Genomic DNA, 25,542 nt, shown 5'->3' with positions numbered 1-25,542 from the left:
AACAGGAACTGTTTAACAGAGAAGTGGAATGAAAAGAAGAACTATATGAATATACTTGAACTGAAAATTGTAAGATCTGAAATGAAAATTTCACTGACAGGCTTATCGAAGATCAGACAATGCAGAAAGATCAGTTAAGGTGAAGACATAGTAAAAACAAAAACAAGCAAAAAAACCAAGAAACAAAAAACAACCCACAAAAAAAACAAAACAAACAAACAAACAAAACCCAAAAAAACTAGCCAAACTGAAGCACAAAGAGGTGGACAGGGTTTACACAGAAACAAAGTTTTATGCAGTGGACTTGTGGAAGACATCAGGCAGTCTAATGTAAGTGTAATCTGACTTCCAGAAGAGGAAAGAGAAATGAGAGCTGCCTACTTAATAGGTAGTAAGTAGATAAGTATATACAGAAATGGCTAAAATTGTTCTAATTTGATAATTAAACCCATATATCAAAAAATTTCCAAAAAACCCTCAAAAAGTAGAAACAAAGGAAACCACAGGAAGGTAAATAATTAAACTGCTTAAAACCAATGATGAAGAGAAAATTTTAAGAGCAGTCAGAGAAAAATACACATTACACAGAATGGTAAAAATGGCACCAAAAGAATGCAAAATAGAAAACAACAGAACACTACCCTTAGAGTGCTGAATGGAAAAAACAGCACTGTCAATCTTAAATTTTATATTTAGAAAAAGATTCTTTAAAATGAAGGCAAAATAGAGATAATTCAGAAGAAGAAAGCTGAGAGAATTTGTGGCCAAGTGATACAACAAGAAATATAAAAGGAAATTCTTCAGGATGAAAGGAGCACCAGATGGAAGCTCAGATCTATATCAAGGGGCAAAAAGCACTAGAAATGGTTATGTCTGTCAGTAAATATGAAAGACTTTTTTTCTTTTTTGTTAACTTATTTAAAAGATAGCTTACTTACAAAAAATTATAACACTGTCACTTGAGGTTTTAACATATCAACCAATTTGACCAGACATTTACAGAACACTACAAGATACATAACATTTTCATGTGTATATGAAAAATTCATCAATTCAGACAATATGCCAGGCCATAAATCAAGTCTATAAACTTCTAAAGAAGGGAAATCATACAGATTATGATTTGTGATCATAATTAAATTATAAATCAATAACAGAATGATTGCAAAATCTTCAAAAACAAATCATCTTTAAATGACCCACATGCCAGGGCACCTGGGTGGCACAGTCGGTTAAGCATCCGACTCCTGGTTTTGGCTCAGGTCATGATCTCAGGGTCCTGAGTCTGAGCCCTGCATCACACTCCATGCTCACTGTGGAGTCTGCTTGAAATTCTGTCCCTCTCCATGCCCCTCTTTCTGCTCATGCACATGCTCTCTTTCTCTAAAATAAAAATAAATAAATGAACTCCTTTCAATAACCCACATGCCAAAAAAGAAATTACAAGGGAATTGGAAAATATTTTTAAATGAATGACAGTTAAAACATAAAAATGTGTGGGATGTAACTCAAACAACAATTAAAGAGAAATACATTTCTATAGCCCTATAAATGCTAACATTAGGAAATGAGAAAGATTGAAAATCAACGATCTAAGCTTTCTCCTAAAGAAATTAGAAAAATCAGAGCAAATTATTCTCAAAGTGAGCAGAAGAAAAGCAAATCAATGAAATACAAAACAAGGAATAAAGGAATTCAATCAGCAACACCACCAGTTTTTTAAAAAGGGAAATAAAATTGATAAAGCCTAGGCAGACCAATTAAAAGCAAAGGGGAGAAACACAAATTACTAGTATCATAAATAAAAATGGGGATATCATCATAGATGCTAGAGACCAACTTAAAAGAAACACAAAATTACCAATGCTTAAAGAAACAGAAAAACCTGATGAGCCTTCTATCTATGGGAATGCTGAATTCATAATTCAAAACTTTTTCCACAAAGAAAACTCAAGACCCATAGGGATTTACTAATGAATTCTTTCAAACATTTAAAAATATCAGTTTTACAAACTGTATCAGAACAGGATATTTCTAATACAAAAACTGTACAAAGATACTATAAGAAAGGTAGAGACCAATATCCCTCATGAACTAAAGTAGAAAAATTTTCCAAGAAAATATTAGCAAATCAAATCTAGAAATACATAAAAACATAAAAAACAAAAACCAGGATTATCTCAATAGATGCAGAGAGAACATTAAACAAAATCCAACACCCTTTCATGATAAAATCATCCTACAAACAAGGAACAGAGGGCACCTCCGACACCTGACAAAGGTCATCTAAAGTAACTCACAGAAAACATACTTAATGGGGAAAGATTGGAAGCTTTCCAATATCAGAAATATGATAAAGATGTCTGCTCTTGTCACTTCTATTCAACACTGTTCTAGAGGTTGCAGTCAAAGCAATTAGGCAAGAAAATGAAATAAAAGGCATCTACATAGAAGGGAGGAAGTTTAACTGTTTGTAATTGCAGATGACATGACTTTGTATAGAGAAAATTCTGAAGAATCCACTAAAAATTAAACCTAATAAACGAGTTCACCATCATTAGAGGACACAAGGTCAATATAAAAATCAATTGTATTTTATATACTAGCAATGAACAACCTGAAAATAAGTTAAGAAAATAATTTTATTTACAATAGCACCAAAAAGAATAAAATGTTTAGGGAATTTAACAAAGGCAGTGTAAAGCATATACTCTGTAATTGACAAAATACTGTTGAAAGAAATTAAAGAGATCTAAGTAAACAAAAAGGCATTTTGTGTTCATGGATCTCAAATTTGGTATAAGACAGCAAGACTCTCCAAAATAATCTACAGATTCAATGCAAGCCCCATCAGAAGACCAATTGGCTTCTATGTAGTAACTGATAAGCTGCTCATAGAATTCATATGGAAGGTCAAGGGACTCAAAATAGCCAAAATAATCTTGTAAAAGAACAACAAAGTTAGAACTAATATGCCCAATTTCAGAACTTAATAAAAAGCAACAGTATTAAAGACAGTGTAGAACTTACATTGGGTAGATGTATAGATCAATGAGACAGACTTGAGAGTCCAGAAATAAAATCATTTATCTATGGCCACATAATTATTAATAAGGGTGTCAAGACCATTCAATAAGCAAAATACAATCTTTTCAACAAATGGTGCTAGGACAACTGGACAGCCACATACAAAACAATGTAATTGAACCTTTATTGTACCACATACAAAAATTAAATGGATCAAAAGGGATCAAAATTCTAAACATAAGAGCCAAATATGTGGGAGAGAGGAGTACTGTGGAATGATAGCTAATGAGTACAAAGCTTCTTTTTAAGCTAATAAAAATGTTCGAAAACTATGGTGATGGTTGTTCATCCCTGAACATACTAAAAAAGCTGAATTGTGTACTTCAAATGTGTGTATTATATGGTATGTAAATTTTATTTCAATAAAGCTTTCACTTAAAAAAAAGATAATACAGTAATACCAAGTGGGCTTTAGTATAAAAATACGACTCTGATTAAACACAATCAATGTAATCTTAATCTGCCACACTGGCAAATAAAGGATATGTAATAGTTAACTACTGCTGTACAACAAAGTACTCCAAACTTGGAACTTAACATAAATAACATTTGTTATCTTAACACTTTCCCAGGGTAGGAATCTGAGAGTGGCTTATCTGGGTAGTTCTGGATCAGGGTCTCTCAGGAAACAGTCAAGCTGCCAGTTTAGGGCTAGTCAATGACTGAGGCTGGATGATCCACTTCCAAGTTCACTCAATAACGTTGACTGCAATATGACAACTGGCTTTCCCTAAGAGCAAGTGACTACAGAGAGAGTGAAAGACAGCAAGGGCCCTAACGGAGCATACCCAAGATGGAAGCTGCAGTGTCTTTCATAATTTAGTCTCACAAGCGACATGTTGTTATTTCTGCTGTATTCTATTGGTCACAGAGACCAACAGGAGCAGACTGCATAAAGGGTATGAATACCAGGATACAGAGATCATTAGGAGATACCCTGGAGGATGGCTACCAGAAGAGAAAAATCATCAGTATTTCAAGAGAGGCAAAACAAAAACAAAAACAAAAACACAAAACCTTTTTGGCAATATTTAACACCCTTTCATAAAAACCTAAAGGAAGCTAGGATTAAAAGGAAACTTCCTCAACCTGATAAAAAAGTGTTTTCTAAAGACATATAACTAGTATCCATTTACAAATGAACAATAATACTTTACTCCTAAAATCAAGATAAGGCAAGGATATTCCTTCTCACTGCTTCTATGCCACATTGTAGTGGAGGGCCTAGCCAGTGTAATAAGATAAGAAAAACAATAAAGAATAGTAATTGGAAAAAAAGAAATAGAATGGTCTTTTGGGGGAGACAAGATGATTATGTATATAGAAAATCTTAGGAAATATGCCACAAAGGGGGGGGAATAAAAGCCAACAAACCCTACCAGACCCAGACTTATAAGAAAATTAAGAAAAATCATAGGAACCAAGATCGATTTACACAAAGCTGTTGTATTTTTAAGTGCTAGCAATAATGAAAAATGAAATTTTAAAAATTTCCACTTATAATAGCATCAAAAACCTAAAATACTTAAGGATAAATTTAACAAAATATATGCAAGTAAAAACTATAACATTGCCAAGAGAAATTTTAAAAACCTAAACAAACGGAAAAATATATCATGTTCACAGATTGGAAGGCTCTATATTGTTAGATGCAAATTCTCTCCAAATTGATCTGTCACTTCAGTCAAATTCCAATCAAAACCCCAACAGGCTGATTCTAAAATGTATCTACATGTACAAAGGACACAGACTAGCCAAAACAATTTTGAAAAAAAATAATTTACACTATGTGATTTCAAGACTTCTTCCATAGCTACAGTCATCAAGACAACATGGTACTGCTCTTAGAGGTACAACGAGGGAACACAGTATACCTACATTTATTGAGTAAATCAGCATTTAACTAAGCACCAAAGCAATTCTTTAGGAAAACATTCTTTTCTACTCATGGTGCTAGAAACATTACTTGTACAGAAAAAAATTATACACAAAATTTAATTTGAGCTGATCATAGATCCAAGCCTACACAAAAGCAGGGTTTTTCTTTCCTCCCCTCGCCACCCACTGACACCTCCTAAGGGACTCAGTACTGCACAGGACACAACGTTGGTGCTCAATAACTATTTGGTGAATCACAGAACTATGCATGAGAAAAACTACCTGCCATTGTAAAAAATATCAGGAAGGGACAAGTGAGTGGGGCAGTGAATGGTCAGGAAAGGGCTGAGAAAAAATGTCACGTGAAAGGATGGCTGAAGGGACCATCTCTCCATCTAGTCGGGAGATGACAATTCCAAGCAGAGAGCAAAGATCATGAAGACCTAAGAAGCAGACAATGAGAGTAGCCAGTGAGCGAGTGAGGGGCCGGAGCAGCACAAAAACACGGAGGCCAGATCATCTGGGGTCTAAGGGCTCAACAGGGTAGGTTAAAGAATTCTAATCCCAGAAGTGATGTAGCTCACTGTGGGATTTCATGAAAGCACCTTGAGTGTTACGTCAAGAATGAGACTGGATGGGGGCACCTGGGTGGCTCAGTGGGTTAAAGCCTCTGCCTTCAGCTCAGGTCATGATCCCAGGGTCCTGGGATCGAGCCCCGTATCGGGCTCTCTGCTCGGCGGGGAGCCTGCTTCCTCCTCTCTCTCTGCTTCTCTGCCTACTTGTGATCTCTGTCTGTCAAATAAATAAATTAAAAAAAAAAAAAAAAAAAGAATGAGACTGGATGGAGCGAGGTAGGAAGCGGAGGTACCAGTTAGGACACTCCTGCAGCAACCCAGGTGAGAGGAGGAGGCAGTACACTCCTCGCAGGATGGAAGTTCAAGTGTAACACTAGAACTGTGGCATTCTAGCAGACTTGGGTATGAGTTGTAATTTCAGTTGGCCATTTTCAACTACCAGTTTCACTGTTTCCTTCAAAGATTCTGTTTATGAGGGGAGGGATCCTGTCTACTGCATTTAGTACTGTGCCCCAAACCCAAAAGCTTACAGAAATATGCTGTAATGAGCCGGAGGTCAGAATCTGACATGGTCTGGTAGATAGGAGCTGTCCAAGGAAAAGAGCCATTCTTCTTAGAACAACAAACACCAAAGGCAACAGGGAAGGTACTGGGCTCTATTCAAATCACAAAACATTTGATAATGAGCACGGGGATGTTTGCTAATATTAGACACCCTCTCATGCAGCAGGCGGGTAACTCACAGAATTCCTCGGTGGAAAATGCGAACAACTCAGAAAGGTCTAGATAAACATAAATATGCAAAGCTGATCCATGATGAGTTATGTTAAGGCACAGTTTCGGGGTCCACCACTCAATTTCTGGTGTTGCCAGCATTAAGGACACCATCCTCCACTTCACCCCTATCGAGCCCTGGCCCCTCAAAACGCACTCACACGTACGATACCCTTCAGGTCTAAGTTAGTATAATATGGCTTTTTTTTTTTTTTTTTTTTTTTTTTTAGTATAGGAATAATATAATACCTAGCAGATGGCTTGGAGGGGAAATGCTATATAAACATAAGATATTATATATGTATTCAGGTGATAAGAACTGTAGTTACAGATATGCCTCGAATAAAAAAAAATGAAATCTGGAATCTCTGTACCACCACCCCCTCCCCCAGGGCAAGAATACATTTAGTGTCCTATTAAATCAAAGAATGGCCCACTGCAAACAGTGGCCTGCCTCACCAGCTGGAGTTAACACAGATTGATGTACATGTTCAGTCACACTGAACCTGACAGTGGGCTTCCTGAAATTTATAATACAGAATGGAAACGTTTTATGTGTTGTAACTCCCCACCCCTTTTAAGGCAATAACTCACCAGGCAGAAATATAATTCGCTGAGGATTTTTAAAATCCACACTTAGAGCATTTTCTGGGGTTAAAAATTCACTGGAATAAAATATATAAAATGGAACTTGTTAAAAAATATCATGTAGGAGACTGACTGGAATCATTTTTGATTATCAACTAAGACCATGGGAATCAAAGAATAGGAAATATTTCTTGTGGAGTATGTCGAAAGAATATTAACACAGAAATAAAATGTAAGAGCATGTAATAGAATTCCAGCCCAAACTGAAAGTTTGGTAATGATTTTTCTAGTCCTGGCATTTTCTTTATTTTTCACAGAATAAAAATTAAAGTGTCTGGACTCACTCTAATCTGTCATCTAACAATAAATGATTTAATTGTTTCAGTATTGATATATTTAAGGATAGATATTTAGAGGAATACTTTTTTGGGGGGGTTCTTTAAGTTTCTTTTAAAAAAAATTTTTTTTTTATTTGAGTAGAGTTGACACACAATGTGTCATGAAATTTCAGGTGCACAGTATCGCCACCGGTGTGGCGGCCATCTGTCCCCACAAGACACTACTACAGTACCATTGACCGTATTCCCTCTCATCCCCATGACTGGAGGTCCCCTAACTGGAAGCCTGTATCTCCCACTCCCCTTTCCCCATTTTGCCCATCTCCACCCACCCCTCCCCTCTGGTAAACATCAGTCTATTCTGTGTAAATGATTCTGCTCTTTGTTTTGTTTTTTTAGATTCCACACATGAGTGAAATCATATGGTGTGTGTCTTTCTCAGTCTGACTTACTTCCCGTAGCATAATACTCCCAAGCTCTATCCCTCTTGTCACAAATGGCACGATTTCATCCTTTTTATGGCTACAAGATACTTCCCCCCACCCCGTACATACACACCACATCTTCTTTAGACAAATGCTTTTTTTTTTTAAAGATTTTATTTATTTATTTGACAGAGAGAAATCACAAGTAGGCAGAGAGGCAGGCAGAGAGAGAGGAGGAAGCAGGCTCCCTGCTGAGCAGAAAGCCCGATGTGGGGCTTGAACCCAGGACCTGGGATCATGACCTGAGCCGAAGGCAGCGGCTTAACCCACTGAGCCACCCAGGCGCCCCTAGACAAATGCTTATTTTTGAAGTCAAAAGATCTGAACTAAAAATCTGATTTTGTCAGGATCAAGCCATGTCAGTAATATAGCTTTAATCAAGTCACAATCTCCCTAGACACCCTGGTTTTGCCACCTTTAAAATGTGGCCCAAGAACCTTCCTTGCCTGCATTACAGAACTGAGATTAAAGTCTATGAAACTATTTTGTAAGTTACATTTCATGTAAAAGCTGAGGTATTTATGTAATTCTACCTGGCCTAGAAGTCACTTTGAAAACATGTTTATGATCAACTACCCAATTCAATTTTACAAGCAGCATACTTTGTAATTCCATAAAGTAAGGACTCACCAGTCACTGCTCTACTAAACTGCCGTATCAAGACACGTGGCAACCATGTCACAGATGAACGATTTAGAGGTATGTGTCTTTGTGAGGATTTCATCCACAGAGCCTTTCCCCCCTTATAAAATGCTGTATTTTTATATTTTACTTCATCCTAGAATGGACGTGAAGCAAAAGCAGCCAAGGGTTGAGTGGGTGGCGTGGCCAACTGAGCAACCGGCTCTTGGTTTCACCTCAGGTTGTGATCTCAGGGTCGTGAGACCGAGCCCTGCATCAGGCTCCACGCGCAGCGTGGAGTCTGCTTGAAATTCTCTCTCCCTCTCCCTAAAATAAATAAATCTTAACAACAACTACAAAAAGCAGCCAGTGGTCCTACCCTGGGTTAGCCTGGTGTAGTTATCACGGACTGTGGCAGGAGTTCGTCCCACCTTGCAGTGTAATTTGTGTAATTACAAGTTTATTGTTAAAATGGTGACCCTTGAACTAAATGGACGGCGGAGAAACCCTAACTTCCTGCCAGGCCTCTCACGCACCCGAGTGTTTGCCATGCGGACCTGCTCCCCTGGGCCTTCAGTCTCCGCTCCCCGCTCTGCCCCTGCATGTGCCCCCCCCCAACACAGACCTCTTGTGCTGCTTCTTGCCATCCACACAGGAAGCTGGAGCACAGCCTTTCTTCTACCCACAGGATAAACCAACCCATCAATGTGCCTTGGAGACCTTGGCTTTCTGATCTTCTCAGTCATTCTTCCTCTCTGGGTGCTTCTCCCTGTCAAACAGGTGGGGCATGGGCAACCGCCATGCTTCAGAAAACTGTCCCCTAGGTAGTCAAAGCTTTATATAGGATAAAATTCACCGTGTATGTGTGTGTGTGTGTGTATGTGTAACACACACACACACACCTGTGTACCTATGTTCACTGACCTAGGACTTACTGAGCAGTTGTACTTACTCTTGGCACAGGGCTAAGTTCGAGATGTGGACCGCTCTTATCCTCAGAACAACACTAGGCCAAGGGACTACTCCGAGCCTCACTCCACATGAGGTGCAGAAGGCAGAATAAGTTGTCCAAAGCCACAAAGCACTGAACCCTTGCCTGGCGATGAAGACCCAAGCCTCTACATTCTACAAGACACGTTAAAACACGTGCCTTGGGACGCCTGGGTGGCTCAGTTGGTTAAGCAGCTGCCTTCGGCTCAGGTCATGATCCCAGGGTCCTGGGATCGAGTCCCACATTGGGCTCCTTGCTCGGCAGGGAGCCTGCTTCTCCCTCTGCCTCTGCCTGACACTCTGTCTGCCTGTGCTCCCACGTGCTCTCTCTCTCTAACAAATATATTAAAAAAAAAAAAAATCTAAAAAAAAAAAAAACAACAACAAAAAAAACCACATGCCATTGTTGTTTGTAAACCTCTGGTTAAGATAACTGGGAAGCAACTAAATAAAAATAACACAAAACATAATCAACAAAACACTTAAAATCTGGGCCTTGACTGACCCAAAAGAATACTGCATATTTCCTTCTTCCCTGTCTCCCTAAAGAAAACATTTTTCTTTTGCTCCTCAACTCCCATAAATAAAAGGATTAAGAGGTATAACACAAAGGATTTTTAGACTGGTATCGCCCCCTCTTTCTTAATTCTGTTCATTGTACAGAATTACAATTGCAGGAAAATTCTCAATTCCTGACATCACTTACTCTTTGAACAGAATGAGTATTTGTTTCCACTCTCCATAAATAGGCTAGAAAGTATACATATGCTTCTCATATTTCTGAAATAAAAAATACCATTGATTCCTGGCATACAAAGCAGGATGCTACGCCAGCTAGCCCCAGGTGTACGCAGCCCTGCACACAACCCTCTCACGGGCTGCTTACATCCTGTAGATCGGTTCCAACATCTAAACCACTTTGCTTTGCTGCATGCCTAGCTGACCAAGGTCCTTCCCTTCTCTAAAGGCAATTACCTGGGTGACAAATGCAGGGGGAAAAGGTCCCAGGTCTGTCTAGAAGCCAAGAAACCAGAAATGATTCCAGCAAGAGCAAGTCACTGAACCCTGGACAATTTAGCAGAGACCATGCAAAGACACAGAACTCACATCTTCAGCTCATAAGGCAACAGCTGTCTTGTGCAGGAGAGCGAACGCAAAAGAGGGAGCGAGGACAGCTCAGGGAGCCGCGAGCTCCGACGTCAGCACGAAGCTGTCATCCACTCCAGCGCTCCGTCTGTTTGGAGGCCTGGTCCGGCCACGTGCACTTCCGTCCTCCCTAGCAATGCAGGCCTTTTCTCCACTCCACTCACTAATTCTGCTACTAAATACAACTGGGTGGAACTTCACTTAGTCACACTGATATTCCTTTGAAGAGATTGAACTACTCGCTGCAAATATGGGTCCCAAAGAGACCTTGGGATTCAGACAGGCTCAGGAGAGGATTTCAGCTGTATGTGTCTCCCTCTTCCAACTCCACACCCCACTGTCCAGGTGCCTTTCTCAATGAGACATCCGAAAGGCATCTCAAATTCAGGATATCCACAACTCAACTCATGAGCAGCCCCTCTCCTCCCCACGTGATTACACTGGGCTCACGTTGGTCATCTAAGATAATCTCTGCACCCTGAGATTCTAAATTGCGTCGGTAAAGTCCTTTTGCTATGCGAGATCACAAATGCCCAGGTTCTGGTGGTTGGGACGAGGGCACCTTTGGGGGCCATTATTCAGACTGCCACACCACCTCACTCAGAGCAAAAGCCCAAGTCCTTAACAATGCCCACAAGTTCCCATGTGATCTAGTCCCACTTCCTAACTGAGCTCATCTCTTCCAATGACCCCCCGCCTCCTCACTGTGTTCCAGCCACGTGATTCATGCTGTTACTCTACACCCCACCATCTCAGGACCTTTGCACTTGCTGTTCCCTCAGCCAGGAAAACTCTCTCCCTCATTTAAGACTCTACTCAAATGACACCAGCTTATGAGTGAGGCTTTCTCTGGGACTCTGTATAACAAAGTAGTATCACCCGCCCCCACTGGGACACTCCTTTCCATGCTAATGTTTTTCAAAGAGCATTTATCATCTGATATGCTCTCCATCCGTCCACGCATCCATCCTCCCCCATGGCAGGATCACAGGGGTGTCTCCCTTCTCATATCTCCAAGAAATAAGCAAAAAACTGGGACCCGATAAACAGTTGACGAATAAGTGAATTTTACTTTACTGGAAAGTAAGTTCCTTGGAGACAAGACCTGGCCTAACACAGAACTTAACAAATGTCTGAATGAATGAAAAAAAATGAATGGGGAAATGACAGACCCAGTTTGCATCTAATTTGCTATAGGTATATGGACCAACATCAAATCAAGGGCATTACTGTCTAGGAATCAGACACAACACATAAAGTAACTTATTCAGAGAGTCACAACAAAAGTAATATAATTACATAGAAAAAATTCCAGCCAAGCCCCTGACTTTATTGTGCTATGTCCCTGAACATTTTAGACCCGACACATTTAAGCCATCTGGATTCCTGTGCTTGGTTCAAATAGTCTTACCAATAAGGCTTCAAGTTGTTAAATTCCAAATTTATTTTTTTTTAATTTTTTTTAAAGATTTTATTTATCTATTCGACAGACAAGAGATCACAAGTAGGCAGAGAGGCAGGCAGAGAGAGAGAGGAGGAAGCAGGCTCCCCGCCAAGGAGAGCCCGATGCGGGCCTCGATCCCAGGACCCTGGGATCATGACCTGAGCCGAAGGCAGAGCTTTAACCCTCCGAGCCACCCAGGTGCCCCTCCAAATTTATTTTTAAAGGAAATTTCGCAGAAATCCCAGAAGCACTGACTTCGCTTACTTCCGCTACATAAAATACGAACATATAGGGGAGAGCTCATTATCCGCACCTGAAGATGCACCCAGGAGCCAACCTGCAGCCCAGGATGCTCTAGGGACAGAGAGAAGCCACTTCAGGTTCATCGGTCTCTAGTCAGTCATCAGCCAGCCAGGGCAGCTCTGGAGGCTCACCATAGCCGTGGAGGACAAGTCAAAACAAAACATTCCCGCTGTGGCTGGGGACAGTGCCTGGGCAGCGGGGTAGCGGGGTGGGGTGGGAGGGAGAACTGCAGGGACAACGCCACACCTGGGAACGGCCTAGCTGGAGAGCACCTGTGTCACCCAGGGCATCTCTTCTGCACCTTGCAGTGTGATTACGGCCCCACTGCTGACACACCAGCCCAGGGGGCCACACGACGGCCATGCTGGAGCAGCTCTTCTCCTGCTCGCCTGGGGAGGCCGGCCAGCGGGGGCTTTAGTCACACTTGGAAACCGCTTTCTGGGAATCATTCTGTGGGCACGAATGGAGATGAGACCACCACAGTGGCTAGGAATCCTGGCCCGGAGAACAGGCCCACAGGGTTCAAATCAAGCCTCTGTGACTTATTAGCTGTGCCCCGATGGGTGCCCCTCAGCTCGTCTTCTTACCTCTAAAAAGTCAGCTTATGATTACGGGAGATAGAGCAAGAAAAGCACTCATCACAGATGCCTTCATCTGTGCTGGCAATTACAATAGCTATTATTATATTCCCGGGCCATATATATTATTCTTGATTCTTAAAAAAAAAAAAAAAAAATCACCATTCAAAAATAAAGAATACATCTGCCTTCATCTTTAGTTTAGATTTGTAACAGCAACTCCCGGGGGCTTATCATTTACTTCCAGTGAAGTATTTGCCTGTAATTAGGGAAAGCTGCCACCAGACAGATGTGGAGATTAAGCCCGCCTACATGTGGTTTAAAAAAAAAAAAAAGTCATTTAGTAACTTTCTCCTCAATTCTATTCTTGAATAAAAATATATATATACACGTATATGTGTGTATATATATATATATACTTATTATTGGAGTGCTCAACAGAAATGATAACCATGAGTAGAAGCCATATTTAAATAAGATAAGCAATGTGAGTTAAGATTTCAAAATATGTAAGTACATAGGTAGGTGGTCACCCAGGATTATTTTTCTAACAAACTATCATCTGATAGAAATCCCTGATTAATGCCCTACATTGCCTCTTTGCTTGCAAAATGGAACAGAACAATGACAAAATACACTTAAAAAAAAAAAAGAACAATTTCTCCTAGTCATAATAACCAAGGATGCACACCAGAAGCATGGAGTGAGCTTCTCCAAATTATGTAAGAATTAGTCTTGAGGCATCTGAGTGGCTCAGTCGGTCCAGCTCTTGATTTTGGCTGAGGTTGTGATCTCAGGGTCGTGAGATCAAGCCCCACGTCGGGCCCAGTGCTCGGCACTCAGCCTGTTTGGGATTCTCTCTCCCTCTCCCCCTACCCTTCTTCTTGTACATGTGCTCTCCTTCTCAAATAAATAATATAAAATAAAATCTTTACGAAAAAAAAGTCAGTCTCAGCATGGAGATTTTGATTCAGTAGTTCCGGGAAGAAGCAAAAGTCCCCCAGGCATTATTAATGTTATCCCCTCGGGTTAGGAATCACTGTACAAACTCTTTCTTTTGACAAGGAGTTTTTTGCTTTAAAAACTTTCGCAGAGAACTTTTCTTGATCCCTTAGCCTGCTCCTAAAGTAAGATGTGTCCACTTGTAACTCTGTGAAGAGAAGTTGCTGAGCTACTTCTCAGCTCTTGAACTCAGTACAAATTCCTTTAGACAATTCACAACAACAGAGCAGCTGGAGGAGATGGAGGAATAGGGGCTGAAACTTTACGTCGGTCCTAAGAAATCATGTGAATGCTTTTCCTCTAGACCAGCGCTGCCCCACGGAACATGCCAGCTGGCGGAAACGTTGTGTACCTGCATTTTTCCACAGGGCAGCCATGAGCCACACGTGGTACTGAGCACCTAGAAGTGTGGCTTGTGGCTTCCCTCACTGGAAGCACTGCACCAGAGAGATGTCAAACTCTGGCTGTGCATGGCCATCCCAGTGCCTCACTGTCGGAGGCCCTTGTTTCATTAAGCTGTCCAGTACTCGTTCCTCTAGCACCCACCTGCAGCATGGCACGGGGCAGGCACGGGGACAGAGCGCGGAGCAGATACTAAACCCCACCCTCCCCTCATGGAGCTTGCATTCCAATTTTTAATAACTGGCTTCTTTCGTACCATCAGACTCATGTGAGGTACTTGCTCCAAGAACTCTGGGTTAAATGTGTTCTTTAAAATTAGGCTCTTTTAGGGGCGCCTGGGTGGCTCAGTGGGTTAAGCCTCTGCCTTCGGCTCAGGTGATGATCTCAGGGTGCTAGGATCGAGTCCCGCATTAGGCTCTCTGCTCAGCAGGGAGCCTGCTTCCCCCCCCCCCCCCGCCTGCCTCTCTGCCTACTTGTGATCTCTGTCAAATAAATAAATAAATAAATAAATCTTAAATAATAAATTAAATTAAGCTCTTTTGAAGCAGAAACACAAATATTCATAGTCTGAGGGACAATATAGTTCAGGGGACTGAAGAAGTCAGAGGACACAGAGTGTCTGCACAAGCACACAAGACCTTTCCAGAAGGGCAGAACAGCCTCAGCCATGGGCTAACCCGTCTGAATGTTTTTTTCTGAGGGAGGTCCTAAGCCCACCCTGGCCGGGGTGACTGGGTAGACAGTGCTAAGAATCACCCACCCCAGGAGTAGGACCAGGGGATTCCCAGCTGGAACATATTTAACAATTTCCACTGGAAACGGAGTCAGTGGAAAACCACAGACACGACGAGCAAAGGTATTTCCGTGCAGCTGTAACAAATACTTGAACTAGGCGGTACACGTTTTCAAGGGATTGAAATTAAAAATTAAGAGATGAAGAAAAGTAAGAACAGCAGTTTGATTAGAAAATTTTTAAAGATCATCAGCTAGCAAAGGAGGGACCCCAGGCAAGACCATTACTGCTAACCTTGGGCTCTTCCCCCTCCCACCCCCCAACACCACACAGGGGCTGAGTTGGCGGATCCCCCTCCCAACCTCAGCAGTTTCTCAGGCCCTGAATGGAGCAGCGGGACACGTCAACCTGTAATGGCTGCACCCTGGTCAAGGACAGGTGCTACTAGAAATGACCAGAAAGGGGCCCCTCGGTGGAAGGTGCCTGCCAGGAGGAGCAAGGGTTGTCCAGAATGGCCGCATTCGGATCACTGTAATCAGTTAAACCCCGGAACTAAGATCATTCACCAGCAACCTTACCTAGTTCTGGGGGCAGAACGGTCAGGCGATTCCCCTGAATGTGGAGTTCCTTAAGCTGAGTAAGCTCCCCGATTTCTTTAGGCAGCGAGATCAGGTCATTATCCCTAAGGCTGAGCTAAATACAAGAAAACAAGGAGTTGTCAAAACAGTGTTCACATACAGACGCGCTCAACAGCAACTCTTGTCCTTTCCCGTGCCCCCTCTCCTCTGAAGGCTCAGTCCCTTCAATTTATTTACAAGTGCTTGCAGATGGATCAGATACAGCAGCAGGAGGAGTGGTTGATTCCCGCAAAACAAACTGTACTCCTGCTCAAATTGACTTGATTCCACTCCTACAAGGGCTGCAGAAGTGAATTGATTTTCTAAGAATTTAGATAAATTACTTACTATCTGCAACTTTGTGAGCTTCCCAATATCTGGCGGCAGGATTTCAAAATCGTTGTCACTTAGATAGAGTGCACGCAGGGTGGCTGCAAATTAAACAGCAATGTATAAACAGGGTGGCACGGAATCCAACCATTTGAGGTCTGATCAATACGAGGGAGTCAGCTTTGATTAATAACCCTGGCTCGGTGAAAAGCCTGTGACACACCTAGGGCTCACAATAATAAGAAGCAGGTCAAACTTAGATTTACTGGCTTATTGTGGGGCTGGTGTGTTCAGGAAAACATCTATATCCATGAGGACTGACGCAATTAACAACTCTGGGCACCAGCAGTGTTTGGCACAGGGTTTCAAGACGCTTTCAAAAAAGATCGCGGTTTTTCTTCTCTTATTTCTGATTCATATTTACGCTTTGCATCCGAAGGGTAACCAAGAAAACCAGTGACACTTGTATCGAGGCTGAGGGCAAAGGGGTTCTATCACTGAAATGCAACTCTGTTAAAAATAAATAACTAAAAGGCTTTCGGGTGAGGAAGACCATAACACAGGTCACTGTTTCTGTAATCAAACTAAGTATTATTAACTATTTCTCTAGCCTTAACAACAAAAATAAATGAAGAAAAAAGAGTGAACATGATGACATGGAGTTTAAAACTACAGAAACCCTAACTCAGGCAGAATATTGGCGATCAGAAATTTGCTCACAATATTACACAGCGATAACATGACCCCCAAACTATGGAAGAAGAACATTCTAAGGCATCTTTTTGATCCCTAACCAAAAAGGAGACGATGATGCGATGTCTGTTGTGTTTGCTTACAGGTATTCAATTACATTCTAATGTTTTAAAATTCAACAGAACTCTGTGTCAATATACACAACAACATTTCCTTTATGGCCCAAGAAAATATTTTAGAATTGGCTTCATGTGCTTGAGAAAGTCTGGGAATGAGAATATGCATAAGGTTATAAATGAAATTTTGGAGATGAGCTCAGAAAATTCAAAATTGCTGGATGCCATACGTGTCACTATTTGGAGAAGCAGAACACTCATTTAAGGAAAGCAAATCTTTCCTAAATATTTTGTGAGTTCTCAGAAAAAAATCAGTTTTTCCTCATTTTTTTATGAGTATCTGCAGCTAGCAATTTGTTTGCATAGAATACAGGTGAAAAGATAAAGTGTGTTTATCTGTGACAAATGATTTCTCCATGTTTGATTGCCTACTACACACAAAAGAGACTACCTCTTTTTAAAACACTTACAACAAGAATCCTGCTTGGAAATGTCAAAAAAATTCTGTTACTGGTTTATTAAGGGATATTTTTAATAAATGATCGGTTGAAATATCTTTGGGGAAATGGCTTACAAAGAGTTAACAGCAACAAGGGAGGACACAGGCATTATCGTATTTTCTTGGCATGCTCTTTAAAAAGAAAGTCAAGTTCTTTAGCGAAATGTGAGACTTGATCTCATTTAGGTACATAATCTCCATCCGGAAGTTAATATGACATTACTAAGTCCACTTGAGCGCAATGGTGTCAGATAACTATATATCAAATATACATACTGCTGAGCTATGAAGGAATATTCAAAAGAAATGTGTGAAGAAAAAATATATAGGTCCAATAATTTCTCTTGGAGTTGGGGCCCTGGCAAATAAATTTCACTTTCAGAACGCAAAGTACCATTTTAAGGAGATTTATAGAATTAAAAGTTTCTTACTAAGGTAGAAGAAGTTTCCGGGAAGAGAATGTTCACTCAAGTTGTTGTAAGTCAAATCAAGGACCTCAAGAGCTGGGAGAGAGCCAAATCCTCGAGGCAAAGTGTTTAGTCTATTCATGCTGTGATGGGGGGGAAAAAAATCCAAGACGTCACACACAAAACATATGTTCAGACAATACTCACATCATCTCTGTGTCACAGGCCTAAGAACTGAATGTGAGAGACGGAAAGCTCTTAGAAGAGGCCGTGATTCCACCATCACTTAATGTTCTTTTAACCAACACAGGAATTGCAGTAAGATGAAACATCTGAAAATGGTTACGAAACATCTGAAAATGGCTCGTTTTCTGCAATGGTGACGCTCACTGTGTTACAGAGAAACTTCAATCATCGCAAAGTATCTGCCCTTCCAGAGAACTTCCTCAGGTATGTGGCAACAATAATTCCTCAAAAGATGCAGAGTAAGCTTTGTAGTTTTTAGATGGTTGGCTTTATTTCATTTATTCCCCCGCAATGGGAGGGGGGAAAATCACTCTGTTGTTCTGCAACTACTAATGTTCCAAATGATCTCTAGTCAGGAGGGTGGCTGTCAGGAGCTGGGAGGGATGGGGAGGTGAGGGGGTGGAGGGCAGAAACAGGGAGTTGTTGTTTAATGGATATAGAGTCCGTTCTGCATGATAAGAAAATTCTGGAGACTGGCTGCCCAGTGATGTAGGGCAACTTAATGCTATAATACTACAATGTAGCAACTTAATGCTACAGGATCCTAGACTTAACAACTGCTAAGATGGTAAATTTCACATCATGTGTATTTCACCCTATCTGAAAATCAAAAATACATATATGTACCTTCAGTGAAATCTAAAGAAAATATATTTCCTGTTATTCTCTTATTTTCTTTAAGACCCTTATTTTTTTATTTTATTTACGTATATGAGAGAGAGAGCACGCACACACACAAGCAGGGGGAACAGCAGAGGAAGAGGGAGAAGCAGGCTTTCCACTGAGCAGAAAGTCCAATGTGGGCTCAGTCCCAGGACCCTGAGATCATGACCTGAGCCAAAGGCAGATGCTTAACCAACTGAACCACCCAGATGCCCCAGACCCTTATTTTTCTTAATGTGGTTCCTTTGGGGCATACTTAAGAGGATTTAAAAAAAATTTTTTTAATCTAATATAAGCTCACAGATACTGAAAGGTCAGAGGGACTGTGATGCTAAACTAACTCTAGGTCTCAAGCCTTCTCATACTAGATACAATCCTGAACATACCTGCTAACCATGCACCAGCCCTGTCACACAAGAAAGAGCTGATGGCACAAGAGGAAACCAAGAGAAAAGTAAATTTCTACCTCTTGGGTAGAAAAGTCATTGGTTAAATTTGTACTTAATAAAATGGGATGCCTGGGTGGCTCAGTCGGTTAAGCATCTGCCTTTAACTCAGGTCATGATCCCAGGGTTCTGGGACGGAGCCCCACATCGGGCTCCCTGCTCAGTGAGGAGCCTGCTTCCCCCTCTGCCTGCCACTCCCCGAGGCTTGTGCTCTATCTCTTTCTCTATCAAATAAATAAATAAGAATCTTTAAAAAAAGTAAAAATAAAATAACCTCCATGACCATTTGTGGCAATGACAACAACTGGTATTTTCTACCAATTTACAATCTGCGAAGCATATCTGTATCAAGTATTCACCTGAGTCACCAAAACTTTCATGTAACACAGGCAGGTCAGTGCTTATAAGTATATTTAATTCTGCCATGAATACAGTAACAAGGACTTCTGACTCGCCTGGTGGGGGTGACAGGTTATCTGAGAGCACCCAGCCCCTCATGGAGGCAAAGGCACCCTGATCCTGAGATTCCAATGCAAGGAGCTGAGTAAGTTGCAAGAAAAAAATAGTGGAAAAAGGTCAGAAGTATGTTTCTTTCTTTCAATACTGTTCTAAGCTTCCCATTCTCAAAAATCACCAATCAAGGTTTTCCTTCCAAACACAGGAGGAGACGTCTGGAAGGTAACGTGCAGGAAAGCCTGGGTTAGCCTTCCTCAGAGGAAGCAGGCATCTCCGGCGCTTCCAGCCACTCTCCAGCCTACAGCGAGCCTTACACTGGCCACCTCCAGGTGGCAGAACCTACTGAACTCAAAGTTCTTCTTCTCCTTGAGGGACACACCAATCCCCTCCATGTGTCAGGAACACCCGTGCAGCCAGCAGCAGCGACAGCAGGCAGCTCACTAAACCGGCAGGCAGAAAGGAAGCTTTCCCTTTAACAAACGCAGACGAGGGTCCAGAAGTACCACTGGCTGCGAACAAAGAAAGGAGCTGCGGGGCCCACTGGCGCCTTCCTGGGGCACTAGCACATTCGGGGGCTCCAACCACCTCCATGTGCACGCGGGGGACCACTGCTCCCGGGACCCCTCGGACAGGGTGGGCGCTCCTGGCTCCCAGGACCCCCGGAGAGGTCAGAGCAGAGGCGGGGGCAGAACAGAGCGAGGTGAGAGGAGCAGTCCGGCTCCAGCATGGCTAGCTGGGTGACCTCGGAGAAGTGAGTCAGCGTCTCTGAGACCCAGTTTCTTCAACTGCAAAATGAGGACAGCCGTACCTTCCCAGCAGGATCGGCAGGAGGAAGAGAGCTGAAAAATCTGAAGCCCGGTAGAAAGATCTGTGGCTTGCAAATGGCTCTTAAGAACCAAGAGCTGGAACTACAATCAGTTTTCAGGAAGTCACTGAGAAACATTGTGCCTCAGCCTCCAACAGGTAAGCTCACCCTAGCAGAAGACCGCTGTGGGCCGCCTGAACTATCCAGTGTGTTTGTGTGCTGCCAGAGGACTTGCACATCACTCCAGTGCTCACAAAGTTGCTGAGGGCACACTCGTACCATAATGGTATAAATTCTCCACTGCCTCTGGATATTTTCCCAGTGTGTTCTAGAATGGGAAAGTGCCTGTCTGTAATGTAGAAATCTGTAAAAATTTATAAAACCGGATAGTTGAAGGCTGGTCAGCATCTTTTTTCTTTCTCTTTTACACAAGCCAGGAAGGGCCTTACTTAATGCTTCCCCTTCTGGAACGTTCCGACTGCTGGAGGTCCTCTCATGCTCTTCTTGCTTCAATAAAACCTTCTTAGCTAAAGGTAGTAATTTTTCTCACGGCCACAGTGACCTGTTCCTACACTTAGCCAAAAAAGAAAAAAAAAAAAATCCAAATCTGTGAACATTCAGCCCCATACTTGGTGAAAACTTCTAAATTTCACGGGATGAGCTCCAGCATCTCACTGGGTGAAAAATTATTCAGAAGAGTTGGGCACGGTGCTTCGGCAGTCACAATATCCCAGAGACATTTCACCAACAAACAGCTGACGAGGCTTTATATTTTGGGGAAATTAACTCTGTAAAATGAGCCACGTTTCAAGAATTAACAACATAATGCAGCTTGACTTATTCAGAGGGCCTAAAACTCCTCTCGGGTCTGGCCATCATCAGAATAAACACATAATACTAGAGAAAATTTTAAAAACAACTTCTAGTTGAGCACGTTATTCAAAATCTGCATATATGTGGCCCAAATGCTCTGCTGTAGGGTGCCCTGTGTGTATATATGTAATTTTTACTCTGATTCCAGTAGCATTAACATTCAGTGTTATGTCAGTTTCAGGTGTGCAATACGGGGATTCAACACGTCATGCATCGCTCATCGCCACAGATACCCTCCTAGTCCCCTTCACCCATTTTACCCAACCCCCACCCCCCATTCCGCTCCCCTCTGGTAACCAACAGTTTGTTCTCTCTAGTTAAGAGTCTGTTTTTTCAGTTGGTTTCTGTCTTTGTTCATTTGTTGTGCTTCTTAAATTCCCCATGAGTGAGATCAGATGGTACTGGTCTTTCTTGGACTTATTTCACTTAGCATCACCCTCCCTAGGTCCATCCATGCTGTTGCAAATGGCAAGAGTCCATTCTTCTTTATGGCTGAGCAGTACTCTATTGTGTGTATATACACCTCTTACTCCTCACTCATTTATCGACTAAAGGACACTTGGGTTACTTTCGTAATTTGGCTATGGTAAATAATGATGCAATAAACATAGGGCTGCATAAAACTTTTCAAATTAGTGTTTTAGTTTTCTTTAGGAAAATACCCAGGAGTGGGATTACTGGATCACAGGGTAGTTCTATTTTTAATTTTTTGAGGCACCTCCATACTGTCTTCCATGGAGGCTGCATCAGTCTGCATTTCCGCCAACAGCGCACGAGGGAGGGTTCCTTTTTCTTCACATCCTCACCAACACCGGTTGTTTCTTGACTTTTTGGATTTTGGCTGCTCTGAAAGGTGTGAGATGGTATCTCATTGTGGTTTTGATTTGTGTTTCCCTGAGATGAGTGACGCTGAACATGTGTCTGTTGGCTATTCTGGACGTTTTCTTTGGAGAAATGTCTGTTCAGGTCTTCTGCCCATTTTTTAATTGGATTATTTACTTTTTTGGTGTTGAGATTTTTGGTGTGTATATTTTTATTTGGGCCACTTAGTCTAAGGACTCCTCTGTCTATGACTTGCCTTACACAGGGTTATGTAGGTATAACTCTTTATGCCATTTGAGGACAGAAGTATCTTTTATTGAAACTCATGTTAATTCCTCTCCCATTCTCCCAGAGAACGAAGAATTTTTGTTCAAACTTTGACAACCCCATCTATACAGCTATGTAATTAAATACAGAAAGCTTTACACAATCAATACAATACTGAGAGCCAAAAATGCAAACAGCTCTGAAGATAAGATGGAACTAAGATATGTTTGGTTTAAAAAAAAGAAGAAACAGAAAACTTTATAACTCTGTCCTAAGGTGCCTCCAACCCAACCCAACAACACCTGAGCTCGTGATGTTCTTTCCACAACCATCCCTGTCTTTATTTCCATTTCGGCTGCCCATGATACACCCCTAGGCATCACCCCATGCCATCAGCTACCATCCTGTCAATTTTACCTCCTAAGCATTTTTCACATAAAACCCCTCCCCCACCTTCACTGTCACTGCCCTCATTCGCCTAGAATACTCATCTCCAGCACATTTATAGGTCGTTTTCCTGACCTCGAGCCCTACCTACCTCAAGCTCCCCTCCACATGACCTTCTGTACAAAAATCCAACCTCTTCTCACAGCTGCTCATCTGCTGGGAAAACTCCTCCATGGTCAGCAGGACACAATCAAAGCCCCTTTCCTCGGCACACAGGGCCCTTCACTAGCCTCTGTGTCCCTGCCGTTCCAGACGTGTGTTTACTGTCTATCTCCCAGCTGTGATGTACGCTCCCTAAAGGCTGGCTGGCTGGTACCCAAGACGGTGACTGACCCACCGCTGGGCGCTCAGGTAGTACTCAGTAACTAAACAGCAGACATCCATGCTTCTTCAGTGGGCCTCCCCCTTCCCTTCCCACTCCCTGCCTCACACTTTACATTCAGCAACACTCAACGGCCTGCAGTTCCTGGAATGTGTGATACTCTGAGCTTTTCATCCGGTCTTTCCTGCAGGCTGAGATGCCTTCCCTCTGCTTCTGCATCTGACAAATTCGTTTTTCTGAATCAAGTTTCAGCTCAAATACTGCCCCCTGTAGGAACCCCTCACCCGTGGAGGAACACCCAACCCCTCTCCACAGCCCTGAGACAACCTCGGGCATGTCAGCGGCCCCTCACAGACTCTGGCTCCTCCACAGCCCACTCTGCCCCAGACTTAAGGCCAAGGACTGTGATTTTCGCCACTGAGCCCCAACACGAGCAAGGTCCCCGACACAGGTTGCAGTGAAATAGTAAATACAACGGTGACGATGACGGTGCTGGGGATAACAGCTAGCATTTACATGCTGTTTACTACCCACCAGGTACTACTCCTAACGCCTTACAGACAAATAACTCGTTAAATACATGAATCCACAAATTAACAATGAGAATGTAACGAGTTATTTTTTAAGATTTTATTTATTTATTTGAGAGAGAGAAGAAAGAGAGCCAGCATGAGTGGGGGGAGGGGGGAGGAGCAGAGAAAGAGGGATGAGCAGACTCCCTGCTGAGCAGGGAGCCCAATGCAGGGCTCGATCCCAGGGTCCTGGGATCACGACCTGAGCTGAAGGCAGATGCTTAGCCAACTGAGCCATCCAGGCACCCTAGGAATATATCTAATCTATATGTCCAGCAAATACATCTAGTTTTAGCTTCTGGGCTTACACACAAATTAAAACACAGGACTTAATAATTTTCAAAACAAGGTGTAAGCGAAGGATCCTTTCTTCTCTGCTTTGCAAGATGGGTGTACAATCTCCGTATTTGGAGGGGGGAAAGCCATCTGATTTAAGTGACGCCCCCCCTCTTTTAAGCTCTACTTCCCCTCAGACATCAGGAAAAAGAATGCTCATGGATTTTTCCAAGATTATCTCTTAACCTGAGTGAACATGATGAGTGTCTCATCAAATTCCCTGTGGAAAGAAGGAGCTGGACTAAAAAATCATTCCATGAATAACAGAATTTCATTTTGTTTTGTTTTTGAGATTGCTTCCTATTAAATTGATAGACACGTGGCCCCTTGTATCGCCACTGCATGTAAATCACTAACTAGACCAGAGCATGTAATGGCTATCGGTTGACAGATATCCTGCTTCACACGGCAGATGAAGCATGCGTGGGCAACTGCATCTACAAGCTACAACAGGGAAGCTAGAATTCGGGAGCCCAAGTTCTGGGGACGTCTGTGGTGTTCGATGGAGGGCCGCGGACCCTGGATAACGGGGTTCTCTACCTAGTTCGGTCATGAAGCGCAGGGGCACCAGGAGTGAGTCACTGAAGCTCTCACACAGGGCTTGACTTCCTCTCCTGGAAACAAAAGCAGTATGCCTGCCCTCCCTCCCTCATAATCGTTCGGAGGGTCAAACACTGGCATGAGGACTTTGAAAACTGTAAAGCGATAGACGGTATTATTATTATTCACTGCTGCCTGGTTCGGCCACCTCAGCTGAGTCAAACCTCCTCTCTTGACCTTCGCATACAGACAGACAGAGGATTATAACCTCTGCGCTGTATAAGAGAACTGTAAGAATCAATGAGGCATGTTTGGAAGCAGATCCTCCCTGCCTCCAGAAAAGGAAGGCACTTTTGTAAACGACTTCTACTTAACACAGAGAGAAAGATCAACCACGTTACAACCGCTCTGAACAGTTAATGTTACACAAATGAGTCCCTTCCTGGTCCATGTTAACTGAAATAAAATTTTGTTGGAAACAAACTATGATTAAAAAAAAACAAAAAAAAACTCCCTTATGATACCAACAATTTGGTTTTCAATGACTTCTCTAATAGATATGCACTAATGCAGGCCACTGAAAAGAAGTATTAAAACAATAAAACTTTTCTTAAAAACCTGCCACACAGAAAAAAGCTGGAGGTCAGCTCCCACCTCGTGACAGTACACGCGCTCCCACATGCCCCCACAGCCTGTACCCCCCTTTCCTTCCTCCTTTCCTTCCCTTCCTTCCCCATCCACCCATACTCACCCCAAGTTCAGGTGTTTCAGCTTCTGAAGGCTGCTGATCTGTGTGGGCAGCTCCTCAATCTGGTTATTAAAAAAGTTGAGCACTTCCAAATTCTTCAGCTCTGCTATGTTTGGTGGCACCACTACGGAAACAAAGTTGCTGAGTGTGAATACAGGGCCCCGTGCCTCGCAAGGAGTGCCAGCAACACATTTTGTTTTTCTTTCTCAGGAAAGAGAGATGAAACTTGAATATGACCATCTGATTCACATATACAAGTCTTATTTTTTTGTGGGTTTTTCTTAGGTTAGTAACTCAGTAGAGTAGAAATGGAAATGTTCCCTCAAAGGGCAAAAGAGAATTTGAGAGTGCCATAAACAGCCCGTAAGGGAGTGTTCCCAAGCACAAATGCTT

The 25,542-nt window shown here is 42.3% G+C and overlaps 1 protein-coding gene across 1 annotated transcript in view; it reads right to left on the bottom strand.

The window, feature by feature from the left end:
* LOC111155557 (Ras suppressor protein 1) overlaps positions 1 to 25,542 on the bottom strand; it is a 186,095-nt gene that overhangs the window by 113,473 nt on the left and 47,080 nt on the right. The window contains exons 4-7 of the mRNA XM_022515774.1: positions 25,153 to 25,273; positions 17,631 to 17,749; positions 15,910 to 15,992; positions 15,523 to 15,637 (exon numbers count right to left, since the gene is read on the bottom strand). Coding sequence (XP_022371482.1) covers positions 15,523 to 15,637; positions 15,910 to 15,992; positions 17,631 to 17,749; positions 25,153 to 25,273 — 438 coding nt within the window. The remainder of the gene's footprint in view (positions 1 to 15,522; positions 15,638 to 15,909; positions 15,993 to 17,630; positions 17,750 to 25,152; positions 25,274 to 25,542) is intronic.

Source organism: Enhydra lutris, unplaced genomic scaffold (assembly GCF_002288905.1).
Source record: "Enhydra lutris kenyoni isolate GAN:26980312 unplaced genomic scaffold, ASM228890v2 scaffoldscaffold42, whole genome shotgun sequence".
NCBI classification, from domain to species: domain Eukaryota; kingdom Metazoa; phylum Chordata; class Mammalia; order Carnivora; family Mustelidae; genus Enhydra; species Enhydra lutris.
Note: the sequence above shows the minus strand (reverse complement) of the source record. Positions and strands in the feature narration are given on the sequence as shown.